At 43.7% G+C, this 16,103-nt stretch overlaps 1 protein-coding gene across 1 annotated transcript in view; it reads right to left on the bottom strand.

The window, feature by feature from the left end:
* Positions 1 to 15,381, bottom strand: part of arhgef11 (Rho guanine nucleotide exchange factor (GEF) 11) — a 22,227-nt gene extending 6,846 nt beyond the window's left edge. The window contains exons 1-27 of the mRNA XM_013907901.1: positions 13,629 to 15,381; positions 11,049 to 11,140; positions 10,842 to 10,946; positions 9,759 to 9,808; positions 9,605 to 9,662; positions 9,321 to 9,520; positions 9,142 to 9,213; positions 8,812 to 8,919; positions 8,315 to 8,363; positions 7,659 to 7,696; positions 7,451 to 7,543; positions 6,743 to 6,811; positions 6,525 to 6,629; positions 6,078 to 6,176; positions 5,877 to 5,919; positions 4,617 to 4,713; positions 4,388 to 4,510; positions 3,865 to 3,888; positions 3,623 to 3,749; positions 2,657 to 2,750; positions 2,301 to 2,330; positions 1,976 to 2,102; positions 1,633 to 1,836; positions 1,371 to 1,418; positions 927 to 1,075; positions 652 to 792; positions 43 to 191 (exon numbers count right to left, since the gene is read on the bottom strand). Coding sequence (XP_013763355.1) covers positions 43 to 191; positions 652 to 792; positions 927 to 1,075; positions 1,371 to 1,418; positions 1,633 to 1,836; positions 1,976 to 2,102; positions 2,301 to 2,330; positions 2,657 to 2,750; positions 3,623 to 3,749; positions 3,865 to 3,888; positions 4,388 to 4,510; positions 4,617 to 4,713; positions 5,877 to 5,919; positions 6,078 to 6,176; positions 6,525 to 6,629; positions 6,743 to 6,811; positions 7,451 to 7,543; positions 7,659 to 7,696; positions 8,315 to 8,363; positions 8,812 to 8,919; positions 9,142 to 9,213; positions 9,321 to 9,520; positions 9,605 to 9,662; positions 9,759 to 9,808; positions 10,842 to 10,946; positions 11,049 to 11,140; positions 13,629 to 13,663 — 2,529 coding nt within the window. The 5' untranslated portion in view covers positions 13,664 to 15,381. The remainder of the gene's footprint in view (positions 1 to 42; positions 192 to 651; positions 793 to 926; positions 1,076 to 1,370; positions 1,419 to 1,632; positions 1,837 to 1,975; positions 2,103 to 2,300; positions 2,331 to 2,656; positions 2,751 to 3,622; positions 3,750 to 3,864; positions 3,889 to 4,387; positions 4,511 to 4,616; positions 4,714 to 5,876; positions 5,920 to 6,077; positions 6,177 to 6,524; positions 6,630 to 6,742; positions 6,812 to 7,450; positions 7,544 to 7,658; positions 7,697 to 8,314; positions 8,364 to 8,811; positions 8,920 to 9,141; positions 9,214 to 9,320; positions 9,521 to 9,604; positions 9,663 to 9,758; positions 9,809 to 10,841; positions 10,947 to 11,048; positions 11,141 to 13,628) is intronic.
* Positions 15,382 to 16,103: the final 722 nt, after the last annotated feature.

Below are 16,103 nucleotides of genomic sequence, written 5' to 3'. Positions count from 1 at the left end.
ACACACACACACACACACACACACACACACACACACACAAACTGTAAACACACTGAATATGGAGCACGAAAACATGTTTCTACTTGTCATCGAGACGGGAGGAGTAAAACAAACCCTGGTCAGCATCACATCCCCGATGTCCTGAACAATCGGCGATTCTCTTCGCTTCTTCATCGCCTCACACAGACTCGCTGCAAACGAGAGACACAAAAGCAACAAAGAACATCAAAGCCTGGAAATGTTTAAATTAATCATGAAAACAACACACGAGGTATTTTTAAGAACGAGGACAAAGCTTCCCCTTAGTGAGGGAGTACAGTAGTCTAACACTGAGTGTCTACATGGCTCGAAATAAAGGCTCAGCAAACATATAGAAAAGCTGCTGTTTAGCTAGCAACACAGAGCCGTGAACACAAAGCAACACATCGGGTGTGCAAACAGACACAGCAGGACAGCAAAGGGCTCTTAAAAAGGGAGGATTTCCATTTACACAGGATATGCTTCTTATTTAACTCATCTAACTAATATGAAGACATCCAAACATCAATCTTTATTCCATTTTCTTGCTTGTATTGATTAAAAGGTCACTAACCAGGCCTGTGTATAAACACTTTCACAGGCCTTTAGCAGCTATGGTGGACAAACACTGACCGTGGAGCTCGTAGACTTGAGGCAAGTTGGGGAAGATGCAGGCCAGCTCGTCAGAGTTCAGGACAGTCCTCATCTTCTGATAGAAAACCTGGTCCAGGACCCGTAAGGTTCGCAGGTGGGACACCTCAGTGGTGAACAGCTCTGAACAGGATGAGGCCACATGAGGAAAGAGGAAAGGGTCATACTACCTCGCATATGTGAGAGATGTGTATTAGGAAATAAAAGCAAATTAAAACCTGCTGATTGTACTGAGAATTAAATGCTGTAGCTCTTACCGTATATGACAGCCTGTCTATCAACCTCACTGGGGCTGAGTGTTGCAAGGAGCTGAGGGGTAACAGTCTCCTGCCAGGTCTTACTATCCATCACGTCATCCTCCAGCGCTGCAGCATCGGGTAGCAGGGCCAGCGGCGACTCCACGCTCCTACACGGGGATCCAGAAACATGGGTGGATGAGGCGGACCGACGTGTACCCGCAGAGAGATGGAGCGATGGGCAGACAGCAGTGGCGGACGACACACGAAGAGACAGAAAATAATCAGCCGTGAATCCACGATCATCTCTGTAACTCCATGTCTAAATAGTTCTTTTAAAATGTATTAGTACTGTAAGATGATCAAAGTAAAAATTTTCCTGCTTGCGAACCCAACTTCATCTTCAAATGTCCATATCTTTATTCCTTTGCCCTGTCCATCTACTGTGACAACAGTTTAACTCACCTGCGTCTAGACCGAGGGGTGTATGGGGGTGTAGGGTTCTCTAGAGACCTGAGTTTGAGAGAGTGGAGAGAAAGACGGCACTAGGTGAAAACCTAGAATTCTCAGGGTCAAATCAGGGGCAAAAAACTTTATTTACATGTTCTTCAGGGGATCAAAAGTCTCTCCTTCAAATAAAGTGACCTCAGCTCCTGCCTTAAGGCTGCTAAGGTGCGTGTGTTGGTGTTTGAGCACCCCGACAGGTCTGGGCTTGGTCAATCTTTACCGTGCAGAGTTGCTGGATGCAGAGGACGAGGCGCTGTGCTGCAGAGGCCTCAGGCCTGGCCCGTCCCTCTCATCCGCGCAGTCCTCCATGTCCACATCGCTACGAGAGCGGGGCACAGACTCGGCTCCTGAGGTGCCGCCCCGCCGTCGCCCTTCTCCCTGAGCCTTTAGTGACTCGCTGCGAGCCAGACGAACTGGTAGAGGGCTGGTGGGGACAGAGCGCACAAAGCAAACCCAAAAGGCTAAATCAGTTTAACCACTTCCAACTTACAAACAATAAAGCAAAGTCTGCTTCGCTCAGTTGCTGCCAGCTGGCTGTGAACTTATACTGCAGGCGCAGCTACCTGTCCATTTCATCCCCGAGGCTGCTGGAGGAGAGCCTTTGCGGGTCAGCGCCGTCGCTGACTTCCTCGCCGGTCTCGGTGCTATTCTCAAACTGCTGAATGATGTTGCGCACGCTGCCAGGCCGGACTGCCAATACAAACGTAAACTTTAATGGTATAATAAAATAACATTCCTTTCCTCCCCCCCTACACAGACACACACTACAAGGAGAAATGGTTGATGAAAAAACAAAAACAAAAAATTCAAATCCATCACCAGGTATGATTCTTAAAATTAAATTTGCACAAAAGGGTAAAATTAAAAGTGAAATTATAAGTGAAGTACCTTCGGTGGGTGACAGCGGGACATGGAATGCTACAAAATCAAAGCGAGCGAAACAGAAACAACAATAAAAATCAGAATAATGACACAATGAAAATCCCATAAATCAACGCATGAAACCAGGAAAAATCAATTAAAAGGCGAACAAAGGACAAAAAGGGATCAATAGAAGCAGAATGAGTGAGAGGGTCACGTGTGTCAGCATGCTGTTGTTTGTTGTGTGTCAGCGAACCATCAGCTGACACTGACAGGAGCTGTTATTAGACAATGTCGAGAGACCGCAGGAAGCATGACCATGAGCCGGGCCTGGATGATGATTTAAAAAGCTTCTTCTAAAGTGTTTGTGCTGTTTAATTTACTGGACTGGGATGTGGTCCGGGGTTTGCCGATGTACTTCAGGATGGGATTTCTCTTTTTATCCTCTCCATCTTTTTCCTTCTTGGTACCGCTCAGCTGTGGAGAGGAGGTCTGAGTTCAGTCACTGAGATCGAGTGCGACAAACAACAACTTTTAAGAGAGGAAATTGGAAAACACACAGTCACATCAAAATGAATATCATGCAATCAATGCAGAGAAACTGGCCACTTTGTTAGGTACACCTGTTCAACAGCTCGATAACACAAATTAGCCAATCATACGTCAGCAACTCGGTACATTTAGGCAGGTAAACATAGTCGGGACCTGCTGAAGTTTGAGTTGAGCTTCAGAATGAGAAAGAAAGGCTGCTCTTTGTTTTGACTACCAGTAAGCTGCAGTTCATCGGGCAAAAGTCCCTCAGTGATGGGTCAGAGGAGAATGAGTGAGCTGATAGGAAGGCCAGAGTAATTTAGATAACGACTCATTATAACTAAGATATGAAGAAGAACATATCTAAATGCACAACTCTTTCAAAGCTTGAAGCAGATGGGCTACAGCAGCAGAAGATCACACCTGGTGTCACTCCTGTCTGCTGCAACATCTGGATGGTCTCAATTTGGCATAAACAAAAGCATGGATCCATCCTGCCTTGTATTAACTGTTCAGCTGGTGGTGTAATGGTGTCGGGGGATATTGTCGTGACAATGACTTGAATGTCAATGAATGTCAACATGGACCAAAATCTTTGAGGAATGTTTCCAGCACCTTATTGAATCTGTGCCATGATGAATTACAGCAGCTCTGAAGGCAAAAGGGAGTCCAACATGGTAGCAGTAGGGTGTACCTAATACAATCACAGGCCAGGTCTTTTTCACTTTCTCCAAGTTTGTTTGTTCTTTAAGACGCCGTCACTTTAATGATCACAGCTGCAGAAGGTGACAAGATAAAAGGTAAGTTTCCATTCTTACCTTCTTGGACTTTAAGAAAGTGATCCACTTGTCCTTCTCTGTGGTCAGGCCGGGGAAGACCTTGGAGTCTCTAGGCTTGATCCCAGAATGACGCAGGTAGAGGATCACAGCTGAAGCCAGAGGAGAACTGAAGGAGAGGAGTGAAGAGCAGAGACCAGAAAAGAAGGTTTGAAGAATTAGGACATTTCTAATGCAGGTGTAGCTGTTATATTTCACTCCAACAGGCGAGCCTCTTCTTTTACCTTCTGTCCTCCTCGTGCTTTGATCTGCAGCAGGAAGACAAAGAGACAAAACGTTGTTAACTCCCTCCACGACAAAAATCCCTTTTCCAAAGAACTCCTCAAACTTAAATCCACTTTATTCAGGTGCAAATAAGAACGCAAGAAACAGCACCGAGCCAGAGTCATGTGACGGGAAGCAGCTTCTGTGTGTGTATAACGTGAGAGGAGGAAATGTCATGTGGTTTTTCCAGAGTTTGTGGCCGGGATGAATGACCTTTGTCATGATAGCTTTACTGATATGTAATAACAGTTTTATTGGACGCCTAACAACTGACGGCGTCGCTAGGGAAACCTGGCTCAGTCTGTGTGTGCGCGTGTGGTGAGAGCACGAGTAAATAAAATTAATTGGACACAGCAACACAGACACAGAAAGCTGAATCAGCCGATCAAACAAAAACAAACCGCTGCCTTCACTTTGAACTCGATGTGGTTTAAACTTTACAGTTCAGGGCTAAAATACCACAATAAATGCAGACAGACTCACAGTATTTCCCACAGGGCGGTGACTTGTTTGTCCACCACCTGTTTCTCTTTCACAGCGTCTCCATCAAGGTGCTGCAGGTCTCCTTCTCCAAACAGAGAACCGAGACCCATCATCTGCTTGTTCCTGTTGAAACACACGGACACGAGGTTAATCTGAGAAACTCTTCTTCGGATTTAAAAACAATGTTTTCCACTGAATAAACAAACAAAATGAATCCTCTGTGATGTACCTGTAGTCTTGCAGCTGGTCCTGGATTTCTGGCAGCACAAGCTGCTGCAGCTCAGACAGAGGTCCCCGGATGTCCTCCTGAGCATGAAGTCGATTTTCTTATGGGACGGTGGACATAATAGCAAAGGGTACAGTTAGATATCAGGAAAAATCAAACTAATATTGATAATAATAATAAATAACATGTTTGCTTTGACAGAATAACATGAACCTTTAAACTTGATGACTACTATTTATTTACTCTACTCTCCAACTGTTTGGCAGGCTCCACCTTGTGGGCAAAAGATGCACTGCATTGGTGGATCACTGGGGGAAGAGAGACACACTGGCCACTTTATTAGGTACATGTTGCTGCTACCATGTTGGACCCCTTTTTTCCATTAAAAACTGCTTCAATTCTTCATGGCACAGATTTATCAAGGAGCTGGAAACATTCCTCTGAGATTTTGGTCCACAGTGAAATGATATCCACAGAGACTCATCAGACCAGGCCACAGCCAGTCCAGTCTTCTCAAGTCCAATTTTGTTGAGTTTGCATGAATTACAGTCAGAGTTTGCTGTTCTGCCATTGCAATCTTCTGCTGATGCGCTGTGTGTTCAGAGATGCTCTTCTGCAAACCCTGATTATAATGAGTGGTTATTTGCATTACTGTTGCTTTCCCATTAGCTAAAAACCGCCCGGCTGCTCTCCTCTGTCATCTTGCATCAAAAAGGCATTTTCTCTCAGATAACTCTCTCTTTTTCAGACCAGTGTCTGTGAACCCTAAAGATGGCTGTGTGGGAAAATCCCAGCAGATCAGCATTTTTTGACCAGCCCATCTGGCTCCGACAACCACACCACACTCAAAGTCACTTAAACCTTCCTGTGATGCTCAGTTTGAACTTCAGCAGGTCATCTTAACCATGTCTACATGCCTAAATGTGTGCACTTCCTGGCATGCGACTGGCTAATTTGATATTTGCATTAATAACAGTTGAGCAGGCATTCCTAATAACATTTCCCACATCTGGCACTGAGCAGGAAGTGGGTAGGCGACATGAGGCAGGAATGGCGCTCACTGAGTTGCTGTGAATTCACTGCCTGCACAATTCTTACATCACACAACCATGATGCTACAGTTTGAAGACCTTCATTTCGCCAATTTAGCTTAATGAAATGTGGTAAAGGTTGACTTTTGGAAGCTTTTTCACAAAACAGAAAATTCTGTATATGACTGGAAACATCAACACAAACATGAACACGCGCTTTTAGTTCACTTACCGATATCAGCAAGATACTCCTCTCGTACTTTAATCTTCAGGGGCTGTAACCAAAAAAAAAAAAACATGTTTTCTTTCTCACAGTTACTCTATGGTAAAAATATAGAGTCAGTCCTTTTTAACCGGAGCACACAAGATAATTGTGGTACCATCATCACCAGTCAGTTAATACAGGGATAACAGGATTAGACTCATTACATACAGCATCTGGTTCCAGGAACAGGGAGCAGATCTGAGGTGCAAGAGTGCGGGCATCTTTAGGAAGGGAGCCGAGGTAAGCCTCCACAGACAGGTAGAACAGCTGATGCAGAAACACAGAACACAACCATGAAAGTAAGAAATCAAACACAGACATGCACGTGCGTTTGTGTAACTTAGTGCTGACATGCACCAATTTAATTGAAATATACATAAGATTCTGGATTATCAGAAACATTTTGAACTACTAAAATTGGAGGCCTTGAATAAAAAGCTAAACTGTATTGCCACAAATATTTGCTTATCTGCCTTCACACGCATATGAACTCGAGTGTCGTCCCACACTTAACCTCCTCTTAAAGTCTGAAACATGACATAACTGCAATAAAATTCAAATTTTGGGAAAATGGGGAGTTTACTGAACCTTGTGCAAAAGATAATATAAACTGACCAGAGGGTTGGGATCCAGAAGCTGGGTAAAGACATATCTCATGAACACTGTCATGTGTGCTGGTCGTGCCTTTAACAGCTCAATATCTTGGTATGGACCGTCCATCTGAGAGAAAGACGGGAAAAATATGAAGGGATGCTCAACTGGTGGAAAATGTACAAAAAAAAGAAGAGACATCTTACAAAAAAATAAATATTATATCCATCTATCTATGTCACCTCATTAAATGCATAGCCGTCATATTCTTCATCTTCCTCCTCGGGCCCGATGATCTGAGCCTTTCCACCCTTGAACAGACACACAGATTTCAGAAAATGGAAAATACTTTGGAAAACACACATGTGCATTTTAAGTCACATAATTCATGTGCAGGGATCAATATAAATAATGAATATATTCATGCTGATAAATGATCTCAGCGACTGTCTGGTGCATTTGAAAGGAAAGGGCAAATCAAAGTGCTACACGGCAGAAACAGGCAGGAAGCGACAGCCTGAATGTCTGAGAAGGAAAGCAGCTGTTGCCTTGAAGGGTCGGCGTGTCACAGTGAACCATGCAGCACATGCAGGTACGAAGGCAGACTCCCAGTACAGACTGGAAATGTTGTGTAATACAGCATCGTCTCCTCAGTTACTGACTCTGCTCTATAAAAGTGATTAATAACATTCAGCCTGGTTTGGTAACAATCACATGACACCACTAAATCTGAAATTTCCAAAGTGATACATTAACGTGGTGCCCTTTCTCCGTCTCCCTCTCTCACTTTCTTTTTTCTTTTCGACCTGCATGCCCTCCTACCACTCCGGTACACATTTATCTTAATCGTGTAATGATGATCCTCTGATTTTGTCAGTCATTAGTCCTGTGTGCCTCCAGCAGCAGAAAGAGGAAAAAGTCTTTGGAGTGAATATGTGCATCAATCTCACCAAATCAGATAAGGTGGATATGTCGGACGTCTGGCGCCGGTGCAGGGGGGTCCTGAAGGAAAATGAGGGGGAGGAGTGGGGACTCTCAAAGGCCTGGGGAGGAGGACGAGGAGAAGGAGGGAATGAAGAAGGACGAGCGGGACGGGATGAGTGCACATGCACAAGCACACACAAACAAGCTTATTAAAAGAGAGATTGTGGCGCCTACCTCCATGTCTCCTTCACTGGAGTCTATTGATTGTCGCCCTGTGAAAGCAAAGAATCAATTGAAACTGATTATGAAGCAACCAAATCTATCATTAAAGTTTTTAGTGAATAAAGCTTAAAAGACACAGAGTGCTGTGCAAAAGACCAGCTTCACACCATGACAGAGCCTCCACTGTGTTTTATAGATGACTAAGGACCCTCACCTCACTGGATTCTTAATGGCACGACTTTAAGACACCGCTCATCTACTCTAGAAACTTTTTTTCATGACTCACTGCACACAACGCGAAGAATCGCCAAGTTTCCGGCTAATATCTTTATGGGACTCATACAATCTTCTGTCAGTCAAACTGTGTTATCTTTGTCACTTTTAGTTAGGTTCAGTTTACAGTTAGTTTCCTTTTTCATTCTTAACACAGCTTATTTGTTAAGTAGCTTAAAAAATAAACACTCCTCTGAAAATGGTCAGGTACAAGGACTGGACTGAAGATGAGTGAAAAAGCAGACAAGTCCAAATAGAAGCTCTGAAAGACTTTCAGAAAGCCTGTTGCTCAACTCCTCTTTAAAAAAAAAGAAAGAAGAAAGATGACGCGTGGCTCGAGACTTTTAAACAGCACTGTATATTGTGTAGCTTTACAAAGACCCACAGATACAAACCTTCTCCTGCTATGAAGTAGCCTGTGACAGATTCTGACCTCGTTCCCTCCTACGAACCAAAAATAAAGCGAGTTAAATGGATTTGAAGCACAAGCTTTAAACAGAAGTTACGCTTGTTTATTACCTTTATGATAGAATTAATTCATTTTTGGGGGATCGATCAGGGTTTGCAGGATAGGAATTAAAGTCTTTCATGAGATCAATACTGCACAGTTAGAGCAGCAAATCAATTTAAAAGAATGACATTGTTTTATGTCCCTGATGCAAATGGAAAAAAGCACCAAGCATGTTAGTCAGATCGTTCTGTTTGATGTTTCCCCTGAAAACATTTTTTTTTAACTTAACTGAATTTATCTGGTCATGTTGCCTTTCTAGTAATTTGGTTTGTTCTTTTTATTGTGTCTTAGTGTAAGCTCTGTCCTAGTAAGATCATTAAGTGAATGTTACAGGAGCTTTTCAGCGATTACAGAAACTGTAATAGAGTAAAACAGCCTCACCACATCTTGCTGAATCTTGACTCTGACTTGGTGAGCTCTCCTCTTGGCGCTTTCAATTCGCTCCTCCAGCAATGGCGACGGGTTCCTCAGCTGCTCATCCATCAAGTCCTGCAAATCAAGTCAGTCTCAGTCTGGTTATAAACAGCAGATTTTATCCACACAACTTTATCTTAACTAGTATTCCAAAAGCAAAACAGGCCAAAGGAGCTTAAAAAAATATTTATTCAAGTACACGGTGATAACGGGAGACAGCATGCACTAGATTTTTCTGCAACACGGGCAGCTCCCTGATATGCATCGATATACAAATAGCACAGGTGGCATGGATACCTGCAGCTCGGCCTCTTCCTGCTCCAGCATTTTCCTGAGTATCTGAGTCGCATGTTTTTGTACTTGTGGGTCCTAAAAAATGAGTGTGACACACAAAAAAACCCTGTAAATCACTGACGTTTACTCTGCTGGTAAGTAAGCTTTACCAACTAGATATCAGTCCTGAAAGTTTCATGTACTTGTAGTGGTTTGGGTCCTGTGATCCTTTGGGAGGGGGTGCTGCTCAGTCCAGAGGGCAAGGGTGGAGGTGGAGGAGGTGCAGCCTCCCCAGCCAGAGATGATCTTTGATTAAGAGTGTGATCAGTGGCGAGGGGCTCTAAGGGCAAGGAGGTGGTTGATGGAGACGGCCCTTGTAGTGTAAGTGCGACGTAAGATCCAGCTTTAAAATGATAAATGATAAAAGAATGAGGTTAAAATAAGAAAAGCAAAAACATGTAACCACTAAAGCCAAACATATACTCACATTTTATGAGCTTTACCACCTCTTGATGGGACATGGAGGCAACCAACGAGCCGTTCACCTGAGCAGAAAGAGAGACAGAATCAGTAATGTTACTATTGAATAGGAACAAAAAGCACAGATTCCCACATTCAGTGACATGGAAAGCAGTACAAACCTTTATGATTCTGTCCCCTTCTTGGACACCAGCCTTCACTGCTGCTCCACCTGAAGAGCATCCATACAAACATACATTCAAACTCATGCAAAGGGTAAAGGACGATTTAACTCACACATAGTCAGCACGGCTGTAATCCGTCACCAACCAGATCACGTGGGTCAGACTGCATTTGAACAAGCGTTCTTTACAGTGATGACTCGTAGAAATCCACAGTGACATGCCTCATTCACACAAAGTCATACAAACACTGTTCTTCCATCTATCAAAAATTCAATCACATTCACTCTGATAAGCGAATCAGAGAGCACCTCGTGGTTCCAAGGATACTTTGCCGTCCTTGGAGCTGAGCTACTGCCGCCGTTAAGCCTGAAGTGGTGTTACAACAATAGAACTACTGATTGCTGCTGGCATATTAGCAAATGAGATGGTGTTATTTGTTGTATCGCATTCATTTAATGCTAGTTAATGTTCACAGATGGGAAGCTGGATTCTGTAAACACAATCCTGGCGAGTTTACGGTCTCAGTCACTCGTTTTGGGTCATCATAACAGGATGGCTGTAGCTCAGGTCATGTACTAATCATAAAGGCTGGTGGTTTGATCCCTGCTCCAGTCTGCATGCCAAACATCCTTGGGCAAGATACTAACTCCAAGTTGCTCTCGGGCGTGAATGTGAGTAAATATTAGCCTGAAAACACTTAAGCATAGAAAAAAGTCCACTTATGAATGGGTGGGACTGTGGCGTGTTGCATAACGTGTTTGAGTGTGTGAGAAGGACTCAGTTTACCATACTGAACAACAACTCTTCACTAAATTACGTTTAAAAAGGGGCAATTATCTGCAGTATTATCTGCTCACTCATTGGCTAACAGCATGTTAATCACAAGCTGTTAGCCAGTGAGGGTGCCGTTTTACAGTCAGACCCGCCTCTCCTCCTCTCTGGGTTTTGCAACTAAGGTGACGATGGCAACGATGCTCACTGAGCCTTCAAAACCCAAAAGGTGATGTAATCGCACCTGCGTTCACCTTTTAACACGGTCTACGTTTCTATGACAACGCAGGCGCAGCATCTCTGTCTCACCTGGTCGGACATTCTGTACCAGCTTCACTCTCTCTCCACACACGGTGAAGCCGAAGCCCAGCTGGTCCTTTTGCACGACCACACATCTGTGCACAAGTCCAGTGCCTGGGGGAGAAGAAGAAGAAGCTGTAATGAGCGGCGGGATGACATTAAATGAAACAAGAATATAACGGCAACTAAAAGTAACCCATCATAAGTCGCAGTTACCTGTACTGTCAGAAATGATTTCTGCCGTTGGCTCTCTCTGCTGAGGGCCAGAGGATTTACGCTCCGAGTCCCCAATTGTCAAACTGTTGATCCTGGATTTGAAAGACGAGAAACAGAAAGAGACTTTAGTACGGCATGATACTGAACAGGCCAATTTAGGAAACGCTCTGGGAGGGACAAGGAAGCTCTGAAGGGAATAAATGAAAAACATGAGGGTCAGTGGAGGAGAGAGAGAAATCAAAAGTCAGAGAACAGGCCAAAAAGCTTAGCCAGGAATGCAGAAAATGAAGAGAGAAAAGGAGATTCAATGGAGGCAGACGGTTATATTTGCTGTGGTATTAACAGTAATAAGTGTATGAATAGCAGAGAAGAGACAAGATAGCAGTTGACAGGAAAACTCACCAAGCGGCAAAAGGGCTGAAAGCGAAGCATGACAGGAAAGAAGGAAGAAACAGAGAAGAGGGGAAGAAGCAGAAAGTCAGAATAAAGAATAAGACGGAGAAAACAACAGAGAGAAACAGACTGAGGGAGAGGGCAGGCTGCTTAAACCATCACTATGCCCTTCAGACTATTACAGACTGTAAACACTGAAAGCAGCCATGACTTCAAGGAATATATTTATGTGAAGGGGTGTGATGGAAGAACACACTCCAAAGGTTAAAGGGAATAATTCAAACAAAGGTCATTTTAAATCCAAAGAAATGTGCTGTGATCAGGACAGATAGAGCTCCTCACATAGGCAAGTAGCACTGAAACGATCAGTTACTTAAGGGTTAGGTGATCAGAAAAGAGAAACAAAAGAAATCTGAACGAAAAACTTATCTTGAGAATGTCTCTAATTCTCAAATCAAACTGGTTTTGGCTACTCCAATGTGGGGATTTGCTCCAATGTGGAACAGCTTTGTTTTAAACTGCGACAGTCTGCAGCAGACGGCAAAAATCACCAACATCACTGCAGTTCATGTCCTTCTAGAAGCCTTTTGCTTTGTTTTCCTACTCTGAGTAGTTTCACTTGAACACTTTAATTTCACTCAGTGGTTTACATCCTTCCAACCATGCTCTTCTGTTTATCCAATTCAGGGGGGCTGGAGCCTATCCCAGGTATTACAGGGCTCTGGTACATCTATCCTGGGCAAGGTAGCTCACCCCGGACCAACGTGCCTTAGGAGACACTATCAGCATAACCTTGACAAACAAAGGAGTTGCTGAGATGATTCGGGTACCTGAACAGGATCCTTCCTGTTAAGGTGTTCCAGGAGTGCTCTACCAGGAGGATGTCCCTGGGTAGTCCCATGGACAGATTACATCTCTTGGCTGGTGTGGAAACACCTCAGTGTTCACTCAGATGAGCTACAGGAGGTGGTTGGGCTTCTCTGCTTAGGCTGCTGCCTTGTGATATGGCCCCAGATAAGCGGTAGAAAATGGATGGATGGATATTTAAATGCACCAACTATGCACATGCACCACATGGTGGACTTCAAATAAGGATAGCATAAATGATATTCGGCTGTGGTGTCTCCAGCTGTCTGTGTACGTGTCCATGACCACGAGTATAATCGAGGCTTAAGCTACCCAGTAATGCAAGTTCACTCCATACCTGACAAATTAAGAGTAGGAACCCTCTCAATTTCTGGTGTTTGATTTGAGACTTCTGCAATTAATCTACGTAGCACCTACACAGGTGGTGAACACCATTGCCATCATTTAAACCTGCATGTGTTGGTCAATGGTCACATGTAGTTATATCTCCAGGGTCATGAACATTGGGGCTGTAGGTTAGATTGAGGGGTATCAGAAGGGTTAGCTCTTATGACATAGGCATAGCACAGAGCTATACTTGCAGCAGCGGCTTTGACAAAACGGCAGTATTTAGATAAAGATGTCAAAGTGTTTCTTTATCACTTAAAATTAAGTGTTCATGTAAGGATCGTGCTTGTAACGAGGTCATAAAATGTCTTTTTTCTTGTATTTTGGGTTCCTAATGTCTCCAAAGCACTGTGAAAAAAAACAAGCAGCCAACCGCTGAGAAATCTGCTGCCACAGCTGTACAATCTGTAGGCTTCACTAACCCCCAAACCCTGACATGAGCGACCACCGGGCAGCTGTCCTACCTGAACAGTTGGTTGTCTGTCTTATTGGCTGCCCTGCCGTCACATGACACACACAAAGACACAGCAGTGGGAGGTAATGGGCACGTGCAAATCGGGGAAAACAGTATACAGCAGGAGAAAGAGGAAAGACACATGATAAACCACAAAGATGCATCACAAAGACGATCACACAGTGCAGGGATATATGGTGAAAGTGGTGACATTAACAAACAAGACGGGGTGCACTACATCCAGTGTTTTATTAGAGGAAATGCAGATTGAATGACATAAATGAACATTATTGTGCAATCTTTTGCTTTTTTTCCTGAAGTCAACAAGCCGTCTGAGCTGTTCTTCCAGTGGCCTCACTGCACATCCATCAGATAAAAACAATGCTCACCTGGGAATACCACATTTTTTTAGCGAGGCGTAAAGAGGCATACCTTTACCCACATAAACTGTCTGGGTGTAGCGGATGTGAGGCTCCTACCTGTCCAGCGTGGAGGTGGGTTGGCGGAGACTCATGTCTGCAGCCTTTATAGACACTCCTCTGCTTCCTGGTGCGGGATTCAAAGCTGTCACTGGGCTGCTTTTGTTATCACCACCATGATCTCCGTTTCCTCTTCAACTATCAGTCCGTACAATGAGCCTTTCTGTTGCGCTTTGATCAGATCTCCACGCTACAGGGCTGCGGGTTTAGATCAGACACAGTGCTCTTCATGTTTCACACCAGTGGTTCCAGTTTTAGGCTCAGTAGGATTTAAAGGAAAGTGCTGCTAAAACTATAAACGCTCAAATCTCCCCAGGGTTTGTCTTCACTCCTTTACATTAGTGGTTAAAATTAAATACAGATCGTTGGTGGCTTGGTGCTGAGGTCTCACATTAGTGGCAAATGGATAGAGGACAACCTACTTCCACAAAGATCATCAATCATGAATGAATGGGCTGATATGTCTGGCTATGCTCCAGGAGGTCAACAACATCCCATTTTTGGGTTTTTTGTTGTTGTTTTTTGTTTTTGTCTGTGTCAGGTTTAAAGTAACTGCTTAAGCATGGATAAATAATGTTCAGAGGATTAACTGGATATTCGGTGATTACGTGCAGTTAAAAGAAATACTAATGCGAACCTGACACTCACTTGACTCAGACTTGTTTACATGTGGAGGCTTCAGCAGAGATCCCAGACTAAATAACCCCATTCAAATGAGTACTGCTCATTCACTTTGCTTTCACTGATAATGCTTAAAAATAATAAAGCCACCACAAAGTGAATATGATCTGTAGTGATGTACATGTGGCTATCTAGTGCAAATTACTCAATACACAAGTATCAAACTGCGTGTATTAGTGAAACAAAAATATATATATATATATACACGTTTACAAACAGCCTTATCACTCACCCGAGCTAGCTGTAAGCTACAGAAAACAGTCTGTTTTTCTTAACAATGTAAACAACAGCAAAACCAAGACGCTACAAATGGCTTTGCATTAACGCTACTGTCTAACTAAAGGGCTAGCCGATTAGCAGATTACTGGGTATTGGCTCACCCCGCAGATGGAGCTTATATACAAGTAAGCACAGCAAAGAAAGAAAGCGAAAGGTGATCTCCACCGTTCACCTGTGGCTTTGTGTAATTAGCTGACTTGAAGATGATTGCAGCGGCCTGCTAATTGCAGCTAGCGTTAGCTCGGTGAAGTCAGCTCTACGAATCGGCCTCTTTCAACCAGCGGCATGGCGTTGTGTCTCACGCAGAACCGAAGCGCTGCGTGCCCGGCTTTCACCTGCCGAGCCTCCGAGCTAGTCTGCTAACCGGCTATATCTGCAAGACGAAAGACCGGCATGACTTTAGCTGCATGTGAGCAGGTGGATATCACAATGGGAAAGGAAAGGGGAGGGGAGTCAATGCAAGCCCCGGCTTGTTATATCCAGCAGTCTTGTTTTCGTGCAAATTCACACGCAGAGTTGCATATTAGCTAGTTAGCGAGAAGGCAAAGCGATTCCAGTAAGAGCTCCACCTCAGGTCTTCTTTCCAAATACACAGCGGTTACAGCAGAATCTGCTTCCCTCTCGTGGTCTGCCACAAAAACCCGGATTTAATTAATAATCGTCGTAGCATATGTTTATCTCCTCTCCAAAGTCCTTGACATTAAGCTGTATGCTGTGCTGTTATCTTGCTGTCTTGTCTGGCTGCTGATCCACCACCATATCCTCAAGGATCACACGACGTACACACAGAGCGTAAACAGCGCCCTCGTTTGGTCAGGGTTGTGTACTACAACCGGACAGTAACCAGACAGGATAAGTTTGAATTGCATCCGTTTATGGAAAGATTTGTATTTTTTTTAATAAAAATATATTTGTAAATAATTGACATAAATATTTATTTTTTTCCGTCGCTGTCACTCTAGCTTGTTTGTGCCACAGATTTTATGAAACATATTTTCATAAAAAATAAATATCATCATATTTAACAAATTATGGAAAATATATTTTTTCATGTTTCGTTATATTTCTTTCAATGATTTTTCTTTCCCGTGAGCAAGTCAAGGTATTGGAATCATATCACAAAATTTTGAGTTATGCATGCTTTGGTTCAGTAGCAGGTACGGTGGGTTTTTTAGTAGTAGACAATATGTGAGGGACCTATGGACAGAAACTGTACAGATGTCTGGTTGTTTTGGCCTGATGTGCTCTGTAGCGCCTAGAGGGGAGCAGTTGGAACAGCTTGTGTCCAGCGTGTCATTGGTTTGCAATGTAGTCCCGCATGAAGTGCAAGTTGGCACCAATGAATTTTTGACTTTCCGTTGTAGACCCTTGTAGTCCTGTGGCTGATCCAAACCAGTAATGGGTGAGCAGAGATCAAACTGGATTATTGCAGAGTAGAACTGGATCAACAGCTCCTGAGCCAGGCTGACCTTTAAGCTGGTGCAGGAAGTCTATCCTCTGCTCTGTCCTCACTTA

The sequence above is a fragment of the Pundamilia nyererei genome, unplaced genomic scaffold (genome assembly GCF_000239375.1).
Source record: "Pundamilia nyererei isolate P.nyererei 1_Seehausen unplaced genomic scaffold, PunNye1.0 scaffold00594, whole genome shotgun sequence".
NCBI lineage: Eukaryota > Metazoa > Chordata > Actinopteri > Cichliformes > Cichlidae > Pundamilia > Pundamilia nyererei.
The sequence above is the reverse complement of the archived record's forward strand: the minus strand, read 5'-3'. Positions and strand labels throughout refer to the sequence as shown.